The sequence below is a fragment of the Callospermophilus lateralis genome, chromosome 19 (assembly GCF_048772815.1).
Source record: "Callospermophilus lateralis isolate mCalLat2 chromosome 19, mCalLat2.hap1, whole genome shotgun sequence".
In the NCBI taxonomy this organism is placed as follows: Eukaryota; Metazoa; Chordata; class Mammalia; order Rodentia; family Sciuridae; genus Callospermophilus; species Callospermophilus lateralis.
In genome coordinates this window covers 3,119,695-3,137,300 of record NC_135323.1, presented here as the reverse complement: position 1 = coordinate 3,137,300, position 17,606 = coordinate 3,119,695, and the positions used below count along the sequence as shown (strand labels likewise).

The 17,606-nt window shown below is 49.0% G+C and overlaps 1 protein-coding gene across 4 annotated transcripts in view; it reads left to right on the top strand.

Moving 5' to 3' along the window:
* The window catches only part of Rbfox1 (RNA binding fox-1 homolog 1), a 303,442-nt gene extending 288,762 nt beyond the window's left edge, over positions 1–14,680 (top strand). The window contains exons 12-13 of one of the 4 annotated variants that reach the window (XM_076840764.2): positions 11,687–11,762; positions 13,263–14,680. In XM_076840764.2, coding sequence (XP_076696879.1) covers positions 11,687–11,762; positions 13,263–13,385 — 199 coding nt within the window. In that variant the 3' untranslated portion in view covers positions 13,386–14,680. Of the gene's footprint in view, positions 1–11,686; positions 11,763–12,128; positions 12,338–13,262 lie in introns of those variants that run through there. The other 3 variants (XM_076840766.2, XM_076840763.2, XM_076840765.2) reach the window with 3 other exon arrangements.
* The last annotated feature ends 2,926 nt before the right edge of the window (positions 14,681–17,606 follow it).

Here is a 17,606-nt window from a genome sequence, read left to right as displayed (position 1 = left end):
AGGACATGGCCAAGGGGCAAATGTTTTTCCCGTCTTGTTAGACTCCAAGTCTCCCTGCCTCTTGGTTTACTAGAACTTTTCCAGGCTGGGCTGGTGGCTGAAGCAGAGTGGTCAGGTCCTGCATGAGAATGGAGATTGAAAAGGAAGGTACTGATTTGGATGTGAGGCTGGAAATTCACTGGAGTCCATCATCACCTATGGAGCCAGAGCCGTGTGCAAGGAATCGTGCTGAGCTCTGAGGTCCCAGCCTTACATCAGTCAGGAGAAGACCCCAGGGGAAGCATCTCCCTTCTCGTAGAGAGCAGACCCCAGCATGCATATGAGCGAGCACAGGGTTCGCTTGTCCGTGAAGCTAGACAGGGTCAATGAGCCACACAGCGGGGGAGAGCCAGAACCTGGAGTGTAAGGCCATGTCAGATTCAGATCTGAGAAGGCTCTCTGAGGCCCGACATTGGAGCAGGGGCCTGAGTGAAGGCCAGGTCAACAGTTACAAAGTTGGGAGTGATTCAGGTTGAGCTGGCAGCGAGTGCAGAGGCCCTGGGTTCGAGGCATGCTTGAGAGTTCCACGCTGTGAGGCTGTAACATGTGAGTACAAGTGTTTTAGAGATGGTATCCGAGGGTCAGCCAGGGCTCAGAGCAGGTGGATCTTGGCGCCCATGGACGTGTTTGGAGTTTTACTTTAGGTGTCATGGGAGGGCTTGGGAGGGTCACACTGCATCTGACTTGGATTTTTAAGTGGTTGGTTAGATGCTTTGTGGAGACCAGACGGCCATATGGTCAGAGCAGAAGGGTCCCTCTTGCAGCTGTCCAGAGAGGAGCCACAAGAGCCGGGGTGGGCACCATGGCTGTGTAATTCGGGAAGTGGTTTCCTGGATTTTGATGGGAGAACAGATAGAACATGCTGGAAGGTTGGCAGTTGCAGTCTGCGTTAGGTGTCCATGCTCTCTTCTCTGAGTCTGCATGAGTGACTTCCTAGTGTGCCAAGGCTTTAGTCACAGTGGGGAGGGAGTCCCTGCTCCCTGCAGTCATGGTCCCTGCCCAGGCTTGACTGAATCCTCAGGGTGTGGCAAGAACGTGCTGTTGTTTGCTGAGCAAATTCCACACTGGCAGGTGTTACACGTTCGGCCCGTGCGTGCTTGGGCACACGTGTGCACGAGCAGATGGATGTGTGCGTGTGTGTAAAGACAGAGTCTCAGGACAGACCGCGGAGCTGGATGGTAGCATCATCCCAGTTTTGAAGATCAAGAAAGAAAAGGAAAGGCTCAGACCCAGAGGTCTGAACCAGCCCAGAGCCGCCCTAGAGGCCTTCAGGAGCCAAAGCTCATTCACAGGGTCACCCTGGCCCTACTGCCCCTCTATCCTGACCTTCCTTGACTTTCTGCTTCCGGGTGGGGTACCCCTTTCTCCCGCTGTGCTCTCTTTCCTCTAGAAAAGTATCATCTTTTCCCTGGAAGGCACTTTTGCTAACATTTTGAGGAAGCCCACGGGCACTGGAGGGTGTTTGCTTAACTGGACCTGTCCCCGTTGGGCAGCAGGTGTAGGCCAATTGCTCCTGTGTCCAGGGCGGGGTCTTCTTTAGGTGCAGGGTTTGGCCTAGGTCAGATGCCAGGCCAGAGAGCCTGATGTGCATAACAGGGACAGAGGGTTGAACAGGTGCGGTGTGCTCCGGGTCAGCCTACCAAACACATTTGTTGTTGGGAATCCATGGCTGAACATCAATGACCCTAAAACTACCAGACAACTTGAGCTAGTCAGTTTTGCCAGTCCCAGGTAGGAGGTTCCCAGCTGGGATGGTGTGTGTGTGTGTGTGTGTGTGGTGTGTGTGTGTGTGTGTGTGTGTTGAGTACAGGTGGAGGCTGGGGCTCTCTCCAGTAGCAAGACCAGAACCCCATATCATGGTGGCACAAGAAGCAAACCTGAGACACAGTCCCAGTTCCCAGTTAACGCAAGACAGAGCCCCGTGGTGTAAGGGTAGGCAGCTGTGAACGCCTCTGCAGAAGCTGCTGAAACTGTCCCCTATGGGGAGCTCACTCAACTGTCCCCTGTGGGGCAAGGGTTACTAAATAGAAAAGCAGTAGCTGTCAAGTTCAGGAGCCTAGGGGGGTGTGCGGCCTCTTCTGTCCATCTATCTCCCCTGAATGTGCACACACACGCACGCGATTGCAACAAAACTTCAAGATAACATTGAGAAGAAATTTCCAAATTGGCCATTCCTCTCATTGACCCTTCAGCAAGTCCCATCTGTCTTCCCCGCATTTGGGTGATTTGCTTATTCAGCAAAGTTGTCATTCAGCAAATTGATTTGTGGTTAATTGGTCTGTTTCCAACGAAGTGCGGGGTTTCTTGCTAGGGGAAGTACCGGGTGCCACCAGAGCATACAAGCAAAGAAACTCCGCACAAGGGATGATTGCATTTATTATAAGCTTACTGTGTACAGCACTGTTCTGAGATTGTTGTATGCAAGAATATAAGAGTAAATTGTTCTCATCCATTTATTTGTAAAAACTAAAGACATCTAGACTGCCCTGAATTAGCCTGAATAGAATGGTGTATCAGTGCAAAATTAATAAAAATATAAAATAGTAGTCATCAAATTTTGGAGGAGTGCCTGAAAATCCATGCAAAACTTATTGCAAATGCAGAGCCCATTCCATACCCCCAGATTCCCGAATCTGTGCCTAAAATTCTGCCCTCTGACAATTTCCCCAGAGAGTGCCATGGAGGAGTGTGCAGATCCCACCTTGGGAAACACTAGTGCTCAGTGGAGTCTTTCTATCCAACAGAAAGCAGGTGGGAAGGCTTTCCAGACTATTCTGATGACCTCCAGTGACACGAGGCACTGAACTCTTGAAATGGGCTGGGCCACCGTGCCACGGGTTATACGTGTAAAGCACAGTGGATTTCCAAAACTTAGCATTCAAAGGCTAGGTGAAGTATTTCATTGATAATTGTATGTGAATCACACATTGAAATGATAATAGTTGGACTATATCAAGATGAATAAAAATATAAGAATAAATTTTACCTGTTTCTTTTTACTTTTCTAAATATGGCTGCTGTGAACATTAAAACGACACACGGGGCTCACACAGGTGGCTTTCATTCTATTTCTGTGGGACAGTTCACAGAGTCATGTTTTCATTCACTGACAGTGTGTTCCTTTGTTTTAATTTTGCCTCCAAGTAAGAGTGTGAGTGTGAGTGTTTGAGTGTGTGTGTGTGTGTGTGTGTGTGTGCACGCATATGCATGCTATGGAAGGGGATATTCCTCCTTGGGGATCCGTGTCCAGACCTACTTCTTTCATGCTTGTCATCTCTCAGGACCTTTGATCTGTTTGCGTGGGGCACTGGGGGTCCAGGATGGTCCATGGTCAATGCAGCCTGGAGTCGAACATACACACTCCAGGGGCTCTACTGCAGTGTCTGGTCATCACACGTGCAGGAGAGCTATAGAAGTCTCAGTCCCAATCCGTCACTAACACTTGTTCAGTTACTAAGTAGCCAGTGATCAGTAACCAGCACCTCACCCTCAGGGCAGCCCCACCCCGTCAGGATGCACGTTGGCTTCTGCGTTCCCTGCTGGAGAGAGAGACACTGCTTTCCGAGGTTATTCAGCACAGAAGCAGCAGAGGCAGATTTGACTCTGTGAACTCTGACCCTGAGGAATCCTTAGCTACTGCTGCTCAACCCTACTTGTCTGCAGGGGTATTAAAGAGTTCATAAAAGATGCAAACCCCTTTGTGATCCCCCATGTGGCTCAAACGGCCACTAGGGTGCCATGGTGATTTCAGAGCATGATGGGAAATTCCTACTGATTTTGGTACCGCAGCAGTTGACATGCAGAAAGTAAAACAGGATTTCTAGGAGGAGTATGGTCTTGAGCTTGCCTTAAAGAGTGTACCACTTGCCTTAAAGTGGCTCCGTTATTGGAGGAGGCATGGCGGAGTGGGTGGATTGTATGGCCAAGAGTGGGAGTGACTGCTGCCTCTCTATTCTGATGAACCCACAGTCAAGGCTCTTAACCCCAAATCTGCTCCCTTGGAATTCATATTTGGAGGAGGCTTTGAGAGGGCAGAGACAGAGTGATGCTATCCGATTGCCATGAATGTAAGATCTCATTCTTTTTGATTCTGTAGATGCTGGATTTACGTGTGCTTTTATGTACCTACAGTTCAGATGTGTGACAGGGGCCCGTGTGCAAAAACGAATTCTCTGGCTTCCAGGTAGATGCTAACAAGCTCAGAAGGCACTTTCCCTCCTGCTTCTGGGTGGGAAAATCGTGACTGAGAGCTGTGCTGAGTGGTTCCTGAAGGTGATGCCTTTCGAGCCTTGCTAAGGAAGTGAGCAGTAGAATTCAGAAAGAGCCGTGCGGAGATGAATGGAGAAATTCTCTCACCTCCGCTTGTGTACTTTTCAAGGGTTCTGCTGCATTTGGAGGTGTTTCCTAGGTGTTTTGGGTTATGGGACTGTGTATCTTGAGAAGCTTTTAGAACACAAGGACTTGGTTTCCTCCTTGTCTGTAAAGGTTGAAGTCACTGGAACCAGGAGGAGGCTGCAGCAGGCACAGAGAAGCACCTCCTCGTGGGTGCGCCTCCTCGTGGGTGCACCTCCTCATGGGTGCACCTCCTCATGGGTGCCTTCCCTGAGCTGAGCTGACCAACTGACATGTGAGGCCCAGGCTTCAGCTGGCCCTGCATGAGAAGCTGAACAGCCCCCCTCCCTGCTGACCACTGCACCCCAACATCACTCCCTGTCCACCCAAGCAATTCTCACCTTAATACTTTTGGGAGGGTCTTTTCCCTATTATAGAAAACCAGAATGTGTGGCTGGGGATTCTGGAAAATTCTCTCCGATCATCCTGCAGGGACGAAGCAGGCTGATGGTCAGCAGCTCTTCTGCATGGGGGATAAAGATTGACCATGGTCCCTGGAAGATCTGCCCACAGTCTTGGCCATTAGTACCCCCAGCATCTTGTCAAACTGGTCACACTGTAGTCTCACTATAGTCTGACTATAGTCTCCCAGACCTTAAAGCCTTAAAGTCTGGGATTTGGTAGATATCCATTTGTACAGGGATGAGGGGATGACCCTTCATTTCAGCAATATACCAAGAGGCCCTGAGCCAGGGATTTGAAAGACCTTCCGTGGAAGCCCAGGTTCTGAGCTACACTTCTTCCACCTTTAGAGTGAGGGGTTTGTTTTGTTGGTTTGTTGTCATCCTGGATTCAGAGAAACCCCATGGACCAAAGGGCCCTGTTAGATGCTGTGGTCATGAGATGGCCAGGGCACTTGTCAGAAGCCATGGGCCTGTGCGGGAGGCTGGGGTTTCTGTGCTGTGTGGCTGCATGGAGGCTTAGTGATGAGTACAGAGGTGGCCTGTGGTGGCTGGGTCACGGACAGAAGCTGTGAGGTTACCAAGGAGAGTGGGGTGTGAAAGCCACGGGTCCGCTGCCTGGTCTTCTCAGTCCTCTCCCTGGCTGGTGCTCCCTGTAGTCTCTAGCCACTGGGAATTGCCAAGAGTGTCTGACCCAACACAAGAAGGTGTGGCCGGGGCCACGCATTCCTGCCATGTCACCTGTGGATGGGGGAAGCCACAACTCAGCAGGGAATTATACCAGCAGTGACACAAGCCGGAGGGTTTTCCTTCAGCAGTCACTTGGTTTTCATTGGGAAAGGTCCCCAAATCCCCCCAAATGAGGGTAGTAGGATGGTTATCCAGATGGGATGGGAATCACTTCCTCTTAGGTACAAATAGCTTGTGATGTTTCCCTTCTCCCCCGTGCCACGGAGAGCCCCCACCAGGCTGGACGCTGGGCCCAGTCAAGGGGCTTGGTTAAGAGAAATCAAAGAGAACATCCCTAGCTAAACCTTGGCTCTCTGAACAGCAGGTGTTAGAACCCCTGGGCTCCCATGCAGTCAGTGTGGTGGTTGCATGGGTTCTGTCTCCTACACACTTTATAGACAATAGTCTAGAGAGAAAAAAGTAGGGCCAGCCACGCATGGTGGCTCATGCCTGTAATCCCAGCAACTCAGGAGGCTGAGGCAGGAGGATTGCAAGTCTGAGGCCAGCCTGGGCAGGTGGGGATGTAGGGTCAGTGCTGGAGCATCCCTTGGCAGACAAAGAAAAAAAAAAGGGAAAGAGGGGCACGGAGACTTTCTGGACCCCCTCTGGGAGGTACCCCACTTTGAATGCACATCCCGCAGCCCTTCCTGTGTGGGAGGCCGGAGGCCTGCCTGCCCTCTTGATGCGAGAGGGATGTCAACACTACCCTGTGACCTTCGTCTGAGGGATGAGCATATTTTGTCCATCTTTCTGCCCCCTGTGGATATCCCCCAGTAGTCTCCAGGACAGGAGTCATGGGGAGGTCATGCTAAGGGCATTCCCTTAGTATTGAAAGATGGGGTGGAATTGATACCCTGTTCTTGGAAGCAAACCATGGGGCTGCCCAAACCCTAGAGTGGGACACCGGCCCAGGCCCGCTGTGTCTCAGTGGCACCCAGCTCCTCTGAACTCCCTGTTGAAAGCGTTAATAACGAGCGGTATTCACACTTCTCGGTGGAGCTGACAAAGCACTTCAACAAACACGGGTTCCTGTTCCCCACTCAGAGGCAGCAGGCTCATTCACTTCACTCCAGCATAACCTCAAGTTCAAGTGCAGCAATCTGAACTACATCTGTGACTCATAAATCAGATAGACCTCCCCTCCAGTGCGATTGCCGGGGCTGCGCGCAGGCACGCCAGGCAGGGCCTCTCAGGTCCCCGGGGGGCGTGAGGAGCCTGGCAGCACCGTTGCCTGTGTCTGTGGGGGCTTTACAACGCACCTGGTTTCTACTCCTGCACTTTCTCTGAATCCGGCAGGGAAGGGCGTTTCACCAGTGAGGTGGCCGGGGCTGGGCAGGGGAGTGAGGGCATGCAGCAGCCTGCGTGCGGCCTGTTCCGGCCCGGCCCACGGCTCTCCCTGGGTTCGCGGCTTGCCCCCTGGTTTTAACATGTTTGGGAGCTCAGAGGAGAGGGGTTGTGGCAAGGGGTTGCTGACGGCTGTGGAGGCCCAGCCAGCAGAGCCGTCGTCTTGGAGTTCCTTGTTCGGTTTTCCCTTAAAGGGTTTTGATGAACTCTTCTTGGCCGGTGAGCCCTCCTGGGACGATGTGAAGTTCCATGTTCTGTGTTTCTAGAGACCCCAGAAACCTTTCTTCTGAATACCTTCAAGGGTTTTGAAAGTCTGGGAGCCACTGACTTAGAACCTTCTGAAAGCCTATTGGAAAGAACCTTCCTACTGATAGAAGCTCCTGACCCATCCCAGAGAGAAGCTCCTGACGTATTCCACAAGGAGCCTGATAGATCCCACTGGTAGGATCTCCTGATAGGTCCTGGTAGGGTCTCCTGCTGGATCTCACTGATGGAGTCGTCTGATGGATCCCAGCGGTGGAATCTCCTGTTAGATCCCCGGGATGGAGCTGTGGCCATGGTTCAAGTGTCTCCAAGGCCCTCTTCTGTCCCCACCACCTGCCCCGTTGTGGCCTCCCTTGTGCCCTGCCACCTGCATGGCCCTTGTCCTCCTTCACTCAAGAGTAGACAAAACAGACGTCACCCCAGACACGTGGGGCCCCAGAGCCCCCCTGGGTTGGGAGGAAGGTCAACATTCAGAGAGAGAAAAGAAGTGATGAGGGATTTGCTGAATGTCACCAGGGACTGGGAAGAAGGTTGAAAAGTGTTCTTAAGAGGAAGTGGCCAGAGAAAGAGCCATCGCTCGGAGGAGGGGACGTTAGATCTGGGACATGGAGGTTGAAAAGAAGCAGCTGAGGCGGAAGGAGAGCAGGGGTCCAGGCCCGAGAGACAGCCGGCTGTCCACGTGTGCAAGGACTGTTCAAGGGGCCAGTGTGCCTGAGCACTGGACGCACAGAGGGAGAGAAGGACAGGGGATCACCTAGATTTAGATGACCTTCTAAGGTCAGGTGAACACCGTTTGAGAGTTTTATGCAGAGAGCTGATAGTGGATTTATGTAGATTTCTGTTTAATTAGAAATGGACGGATGGGTCAAGGCTGGATGGGCAGTCCCATAGATTTGAGAGATTTAGTAAATAATAAATGTAAATGGCTGTTGGTTGGAAGGTCCCCGAACTGGCCAAAGGTGCTTGAGTTGGTTTATGATGGCCAACTAGTTTACAGTGCATGGAGCGCCCTGGACACTTCCAAGATTTTATCTGGAATCATTGATGGATGGGCCGAGGGAGAGCAGAGCTGCCCGCTTTGCATGGGGATGACCCCATCAGGAGACATTCTTCCCTGATTCCTGGAGAGATCTGGGGAATTTCTGCTCTCCCTCTTCACTGTGCTTAGCCCATGCTGAGGACATCAGGTTGCTGAGGGGCCTGGCGTATCTGCTGCAGAAGCAGAGCCCACGTGCACATCTTCCCTAATAACCTTGTGTCTAAATTGTCGTGTCCTACAAGGGCGTGTTTAGAAATTAGCATTTGAAAAGAAGCCTCCTTGCTTTCAGCTTGAGCTGACATGGTCCCTTTTCCTCTGTGGAAATGAAATTTATTAATCATAATAAAACCATCGGATTCTGAAGGTAGAGGTCACCCCGAGGAGACAAGGAGCCCTACTCATTTGCGAGGAATAGTTCAGCGCTGCTGTATTTTCTTCCGCCTTGGAAGCGAATACTGCCAAATTGTTACCTTGGGTTTTCTGCAAAGGTTGAAATGATGCCCAGAGTTAGCGTCCAATAAGGATTCACCATTAAAGTACGCAGAAGGAGAAGGTAGGACCTGCATCCTCATTAAGTACATCCACACTGCCACTATGGCGTCTCCTAAGAACGTGGAAATTTCTGCCACAGTAAGACCATTCTCCAAATTAAAATCTTCATGATAACAATTGTCTTGGGTTTGTATCTTCCCACGGCATCTTGGCATCCCTTGATAAATCCCCAGAGATTTTCATTTTGCCTTTGTAGTTCACATTCTGCACGTGTCACCAACTTTGCCAGATGCAGAGGACACCAAAAATGATCCCATTCAGAGGATTTTTTGTAGAGCCATGGCAGACCGTTTTCTCATGAAGGGAAGGTCAATGCTGCAGCTATGCGTGACTTCCTTGGACCCTCCTTAAGTCTCCTAGGTCAGTGGGTGGAGGCCCAGGTCTCTTCAGTGGCACCGTGACTATCTGAGTTCTTTGAGAACTTTCACCCTTCTCTTTTTTTAATATTTATTTTTTAGTTGTCGTTGGACACATTACCTTTACTTTATTTTTGTTTTTATGTGGTGCTGAGGATGGAACCCAGGGCCTCACACTTGCTAGGCAAGTGCTCTACCGCTGAGCCACCACCCCAGCCCTCACCCGGTGCCTGGCTTTCATCTACCCTTCCTCATAGAGAGCAGGAGAGATTGGGTGAAAGGCTGTTTTTGATGGTTGGAAGGGAGTCCCAGGAAAGAAAAGCAAGAAGTGGCTGACCATTTGTTAGTTTCCTTGAGCGATCCGCTTTAGAAAGGAAGAGTCCCTTCCCGTCATTGCTGTTGAGGCTCCGAAGGACCCCATGCTGAAGCTGAAAGCCGCGTCTGGATTATTTGAGCTCCAGGCTGGTGGGGACAGATGGGAATCTGGGGAGTTGGAACAGGCGGGTGTGAACTGGTAGAACCCATCTTCCCATCGGATCCAAGTCTGCGCTTGGGAAGGTGCCCTGCCCAGCTTCCCTCTCCTTCCCCTGCCCCGGGGTCTGAGCGGCCAGGTCAGACCCTCCAGCACTTACCTGGGCAGGAGGAGGGAGCAAGAGCCTGGGAAAGGCAGGGCTGAAACCCGGACCTTCCCACCCCCAGCCCTCGGCTCTCCCCAGGCCTTGAGTGGCCTCCTCATTCTAACCAGCTAGTAAGAAAGAGGTTAGAAGGAAAAGAGGGGAAGCCAGAGGAAGTAGGCACCCACTGGACATCATGGGCGTAAGGCCGGCGGTGTGGACACTGCTCTGCTCCCTGCCTTCATTAAAATAATAATAAAAAAAGTCAAACGTTGAAAACCCACTGAGATACCACTCGGTGCCTGGCTTTCGGGTGCCCAGCTGCTGCGAGAGATGGCTGCTAACGGAGTAGCACCCTCCCTGCTCCGGCAGACTGCTCTCTGCCCCAGGGAGCCACTTCACAGAAGCTCTCCTAATGCTTCCCTAAGGAGCTGACCCACCAGCCATATCCACAGGATCTAGTCGGAGCCGGTCTCCAGCTCTGGCCACGTCCTCTTTCTCTTTTACTCCTGGCTTTGACTTGCTGCCTGCCTCCTGCCCTCCTCTTGAGAGCACCCTCTCCTTAAATTGCTTGCCCGAGTCTCCGTGTTGGACTCCAGGCACCTGGCCTAAGAGCAAGTCTCAGCTTTGATCGGCACTGAAATGGCTCCATTCAAAGTACTCCAAGAAGCTAAGTGGCAGGTCAAACCAAGAGGGGCGTGTGAGGTTGGACAAGAGGCAAAGAGATGCCCTGGGACCCAAGGGTCGGCTCTGATTCCGTCTGGCTGTGTGACCTAGAGCAAGTGAAGCAGGCTCTCTGACCTAGTCTCTGACTTACGGCAGGGTTTCATTCTAGGCCCTTAGCAGGCACCCGCCACCTCTGGTCCCATCCCCTCTTTGTTTTTATCCTAAAGCCTCTTCTAGAAGCTACAGCTGCAGAGGAAGAAAGAGGGGAGAGGTAGAAAAACTGAAAGAGGAGCCTAAGATGCATCAATTCAAATGCCTTTCTCCCCCAAACCTGGTCAGTCATTGATAGGTGACATAGGAGGTGACAAGATGGAAGTCAAGTCAGATGCCAATTCCTGAGCAAACTGGGGTGAGGGATGCGTCTGTCCCATCCCGAGACATTGGACACTAACTGTGCCAACAGCGTCACTTTACCCTTCTGATCCACCCTATCTGGTTTGATTGGTGATAGAGAAGTTGGGGACATTGGGCTTCTTAAATCTGCTCCTTTGAGTTATTTCTTCTTGCCTGCCTCCGTCTCTGGGGCAGCTATGACAGCCTTGTAGACAGGTATCCTGGTGGGAGGACGTATGTGTATGTGTGTACATAGGTGTGCATATGTGTACAGCCAGCCACACACCACAGCGCTTCAGTCTGTGTCAGACCACATACCCGTCAACAGTCCTATACAATCATACCACCTGAGCTGGACATGGTAAGGCACACCCATAATCCCAGCTACTTTGGAAGGTGAGGCAGGAGGATCACAAGTTCAAGACCCTGTCTCAAAGTGGGATTAATAATAGGTGAGGTGGCTGGGTGTAGCTCAGAGGTAGAGCACTTGCCTAGCATGCATGAGGTCCTGGGTTCAATCCCTGCCACAGGAAAAACAGTAGAAAGACTGTATACCACAAGGTGACCTCAAGGTCAAGTTCGTTGGTATAAACAGTACACTGTAGGATGTTCCAGCAACAAGACCACCTAACAGTGCATTTCTCAGAAACCGTTCCATCATTAAGCAGTGCCTGACTAGGTATATGGGACATGTCAGGGTGACCCGCCATGATCGGTGGACCAAAGAGTGCATTGAGCACAGATAGCTTTGTCCGTTAACGCGATCGGTAGAATGTTTCTTACCTTAAGAGGAGTAGGACCCCCCCGCACATTGCCTTGGTATTTCGTGTTTTGTGATTGGCATCATCGCTTTGTGATTGCACGTGACGGACCAGTCTCCACCTGTTTTCCTTGCAGTTACGGACGAGTTTATGCTGCCGACCCCTACCACCACACACTTGCTCCAGCCCCCACCTACGGCGTTGGTGCCATGGTGAGTACCAGCTCCTCCTTGTCCTCACTTCTTCCTGCCTCCCTTCCCTCCCCCAGCTGGGACCTTCGTCGGAGTTGACGGTTGACGTCCTCTCACTTTCCCTTAATTGAATTTGTCTCTTGTGCTAACAGCAGCTAAAATGCCACATTAATCCTCCCAGTAAACTTGATAAATGTCTTAATTTCTTGGCAATGTAGTGCATGTAAGTTATTATATTTCTAATTTTGCAAGTCTCACCTAGCGGAGCACTTACCTTAATGGAATAATTAGTCATTTTGATAATTAAATCCATCACTAACGGAATGCAGTGTCAATGCAGAACTTTTTTTTTCTTTTTTTTCCCTCCCTTGCTGCTCATTCACATAGCCCCAAGGTTCCAGCCCCAGCACAGACTTCAGAGGAGCTAAGCTGCACACTTCCAGGCCTCTGCTGTCAGGCAGCTGAGAATCTGCCTGCCTCTCCTCCCCTTTTCCAATTCATGTTTAAAGTCATAGTCGCCCAGGAAAGAAAATAGACAGAGGGGCACACTTTGTGTGTGTGCCTAGTACATAAGAAATTAGAAGGAATCAGCTGGGTTTGGGGGTTGTCTTTTGTTTTTTTGGGGGGGGTCTGGGTTTTTGTTTGGGGAAGGGTAAGGGGGAGGGCAAAAGTGGGAGGTGAGGGTGGGTGAATTTGCCTGTACTTGTTCAAACTTCTATGCACTAAGACTCTTGAGTACAGTCGAGACGTGCCCATCACGTGAGAGCGTATGCAATCATTACAAAGCTTTGGCATGCAGTTTTCTGCTTGGATCAAGAATATCAGTCCTTATCCTAAAAATAAATTCCCATAGGCATTCATTGGAATCGCCAGTACTTTTAGAAAAATGGTTAAGTGCCACCTCATAGCCATTTAAAGCCATGGCCAGACAGTTCCCTGGAGCTGGGACGTAGACCCCCAACCGGGATCTGGGTACATACGGTTTTGCCCAAGCGTAACTACATGAAGCAATGCACCTGGACACTGCCCTCCCGAGATCAGGTTCCGTGCTGGTTGCTCTAAGAACCAGGTTTAGGTTTTCCTCCTGGCCCTGCATTCAACAGCTCCACTTCCACACCTGGTCTACCCGAGGAACGTGTTGGAAAGGAGGGTTGAATCCCTGCCTTCAGTAGCCCTCTAGCTCGGCTTTCCCCAAGGGAACAGAGTAGTAGTCGATGGATAAGCAAACGAACACCATGAGACAGTGCCAGTCCTTCCGATGGCCGGAGTCTCCTGCAGCTGACAGGACTCGACCAGAATCTGGTTTTTCCAGGGGTTTTCTTTCTAAGGATCTTTTGGGGTGGGGGGGATTGGTCAGGCCTGGCCCTGACTTTAGCTCTCCAAGAACAGCCTGGGATGGGTAGGGGTGCCATTTTGGTTGGTTTGGAGTGTCTCGTTTTTCACATTAGACTTTTTTTTGATGATCCACATGTTGCAAAAGGAAAATGTAAAAAACACACCCCTCAAATTGCTTTGTTTCAGAATGCTTTTGCACCCTTGACTGATGCCAAGACTAGGAGCCATGCTGATGATGTGGGTCTCGTTCTTTCTTCATTGCAGGCTAGTATATACCGAGGGGGATACAACCGTTTTGCTCCATACTAAATGACAAAACCATAAAAATCCTTCCAATGTGGGGAGAAAGGAAGCTTTCTGAGGCCTGAGTATTGCAATACATGCAGTAGTGCATCATTTTAGCAACTCTAAAGAATAAAAAAAAATAAAATAAAAAGAGGGAAAAAAATTACATTTTTTATCTTATACCTCAGATATTTTGTTCTGTGTATTTTAATATTGTGGGTCTTTAATTTCTGAAGGTTCCGTAGTTTGGTTGCTGGCTGTAGGAGTTTCTGTGGTTGATCTAGAGAGACGCTAGATATGAATAAAAACTGGTTTAGGGCCATATCCAGAGTGCTATATTATTGTAAATGAATTATATATGCTGAATACAAAGCTACTGGGGTTAAGCTGTTTGGGAAGAGTGTAAGTGACTACCGTAGTCATTCTTTTCTGCATCTGCATTATTTTATTTTGTGAAAGGGAAGGTTGGGAGGGGCTTGGGGTGTGGGACTCGGGGTTTGGCTGAAAGGAAAAAAAAAAAAAAAAAGATGGAGTGACTAATGACTCTAAATGACCCACGGCACCAACCATCATGTATCAGTGGTCCTAAGTTACCCATTGCCAGTTCAAGCCAAAGGTCATGAGGTTAAGGGGCTGCTTCTAGTGGCACTTGGGCGACAGAGTCGAACGAAGCTGGGCAAACCCACCCTTTAAACCATTCCACCCAGCCGCTAGTTACTTAGGCAAAAGCTACTAGTTAGGCCATCAACAAGCATTCTTTTTATATTTCTTCCAGTATAATAAATTATTGATATCATTGCTGACTTTTATATTACGGGAGGGAAAAATAACATTAATAAAATGGTGATAAAAAGCACTGTTTCTATTTTTTTCTTTTTTTCCAAAAAAAGAAAGTAATAAAAACTTAAATTCTTTGTACCAGTTAAAAAAAAATGTATAAAATTTACATCTGTGCAGTGGAGTTGTTGACTTCTAGAAGCAGTCTATGAAGCTTTAGTTTTAGCTTTAGTAGAACAACTGTTAGAGACAGACGTATAATTTTTATGGAATTACCCGATAATCATATTCGGATTTATAGGCGCATTTTACAAGTATTGCAATCATCGAGTAGAGATAATCACGGTATTTCCATCAGCTTGGTACTTTTTGAAACACGACTGCGTTTTGTGAGCAATCTGCAATTTTTCGGTCCGTGGGAACCTGCCCTTCCGCCTCTCCCCCCAAACCCCAGGAATCTCTTAAACCAGTATCTTTAGTTCTGTCTCCAAGGCCCAGGACATTTGTCAGAAGGAAGCAAAAAAAAAAAAAAAAAAAACCACTAGATCCACCCTCTTCATCCCCCAAAGAGCAAAGTCCCCTATCCTTTCTGGGATGCAGGGCCAGAGGGACACAGCCGGAAAAATTGCAGTTTGTCTGTAACTTCTTCTGTTTGAACTCTTCCCATGTTGTCCTGTTTACAAGTTAACCTGAGTTGGGGTATCTGTCACGGGTCTTCCTGTTTTTGTATTTGAATTAAATGACAAGCAGCAGCAAGCTGTCCCCGCGTAGTTCTGCTGCCACCCTTAAATCCTCACATGTGCAGTGCTGGCCCCCGGGGCTGGCACTTTAGTGTCATCAACTCTCTGCTGTGAACCTGCCAATCTGCTGTAACAACTCTGCTTTAAGACAAAAAAACCAAACAAAACTTTAAAAAAAAAAAAAAGTGTTTGTGATCCAGAGCTTTTCCTTGTCCTCTTATGTGCATGCCGTAAGATCAGTTGGATATTAAACCATCAATAAAGTTTCACAAGATTTGAAAACAAAGTTTCTGTAGCTTCGATATCTAAGACAGACTAGAGTGATCTGGGGGTGGGAGGGGGGACTTCTGAGCAGCCAGGAACATAGAAATTGTCCTTTGGCCAGACTTCTTTGGGTGGGTGAGGGGAGGGGGCGGGGTGTTTCTCAGCATCACTGAGAAGGTCTCATCCCCCTGGGAAAGCACTGGCAGGCCAGTGGGTACCACCTGGTTGAGGTTATTCAAGGAAACCATTTACTCCAATGCTATGGCATCCTACCCCCGAGGGGGAAAAGATAGAGGGAACAGAGGGCTCGGAAGGATAAATAGATTTGTCCCAATGGCCTCAGATGTCAAAATCCAGAATTTGCATTGTCTTTGGAATCACAAACATAGAATTCTTACTGTGTTGGCTAAAGTAAAATTCATTTGCAGTTTTGATTTCCATGGATGGGCTGTACTTTTCCCCCATGATCGTATGTAGTTTTAATAAAAATCACTTAGAGCAAGTGGGTGCCAACTGATGTTGCAGAATTGTTTGTCTTAGGCTCTCTGCCAAGATGCCAATAAGTCATTTAAAAATGTATGTCAGAGATGTAAACAAACATTTTGGATTTTTTTTTTAAAAAAAATCAGTACTTATTTGGAATGTTTTCATTTATCTAAATAACTATTGCTATTATGAATTATGGAAAAAAAGATTAATATCATGTGTGGCATATGGTGACTTCTTAACACACATCACGCAATCTGCAAACCCAGAAAATGTGTATATCTGTCTTTAGAGATTAGTGTTTATATCACTTACAGTGGTTTGTGAATAAAGAAAACTGGTTTGTAATATCAAAAAAATAAAAGATTAGTCTGAAAAGTTCGTGTGTGTGTGCGTGTGTGTGTGTGTGTGTGTGTGTGTGTGTGTGTTTTCTGAGTTCTTTTTCTTCTCTGGGTCAGAGGACAGATCCTCCACTCCCGGGACTGTACCTGTGCCCATTAGGGTGCTGGAGGTGGGTGCTGCCCAAGGCATGCTGGGCTGCCAACCAGGTGCCCCCTGCAGGTGCTCAGCCTGTCTGCCCAGACAGCTTTCCTTTCTCCCTCATCTTTCCAGGAAAGCCCGTGGAATTAACCACAAATGTTGAAGACACGAAATCTAAGTCCACTAAACTGAGCTGTTCCTCAGCAAGGAAAGCGCGGCCGGCTTGGAAGCAACCATGCTGCAGGCTGCAGTTCAGTGTCTTAGCACAATGTTTCCAGGGGCCTTTTGGGGATGGGGAAGGTGAAAACAGAATGAACCTTAGAGTTTGCACGTATCCAGGACTTGCTCTGCTCCGAGAGACTTTCTCTGGCTTCTCGTATTGTTTATTTCATGTAATTATTTATACCTCCCACCAGGGTTTAGCTATCTGGCCCATTTAGCTACTTAAGCTTTCCTTAAATCCTGCCTCATTTAATTATCGTAATAGTTCTATCGAGTTCAAAACGTGTGGAAATCTTAAAAAAAAAAAAAAAAAAAAAAACTAGTGGGGTCTGAGTTTACATCTGGATTCTGTCACATGCCAGGTGTAGTCCGGGACAAAGTTACACAGGGCACTGTGCCTCAGTCTTCTCTTCCCTGGTTCATGTTCTAAAAAGCACAGACTCTCAATATTGTAATGCGGATAAGCAAAAATGATCTCTGTCAGGTGCTTGCAGCAATCCTGCAGGATCTGAAATCTGTTAGTATTCTCAGGCTAGGAACAGAGGCATGGCGATGTTAATGCCGCTAAGATCAGGGAGCCAGCAGCAAGGCTAGGGTCACCTCAATTGAAAGGGAACTTTTGGCCTGGCCAGCAGGAGCTGGTGGGGTGTTACCCGAAGACCCTGGAGGGCTTTTGTTCTCCCACTCCCTTCCCACACTGAGGCTGTCCTAATCATGTGCATTCTATCATTTCAACTCTGCAGCGGGCCCCTCTCTGTGGTCCACAGGACTGTGGCGCTCACGGTCACGGTCACCAACATCGCACTGTGTCAGTCGATCCTTAAGGATGCCCTCACCCTCACCTTATCAATGAAGTCAGCAAGGACTCAAGAGATGACACAGCGTGACCCAAGTCCTGGCTAGTCTCCACACCAAGATCCGTTTATCCCTGAAATCTGTGCCCCTTCCAGAAACTCTCCACTCTCGATCATGATGGTGGCAGTGGTCGTGTTGAGCCTGGGTTTCTAATGCTCGTCTTACAACCTGTGGACGAATATCGTGATTTAAGGAAGTCATGGACTTCACACTGGCAGCCAGCAAGAGGGAGATCCTGTAACTGAGCCCCTTCCCCATGACATGAGGGTCTAGCATAGAAATCCCACATGAATTAAGAAGAAGATTTAAAATGATGGCAGAAGGGGACAGGTTTCTTAAAAAAGCACTTGACCAGTGGACCCCAGTGCTTGTCTTCCTGCCCCACCCCCCACCTAGAGGTAAGAAACTGAGGCCAGAGGAA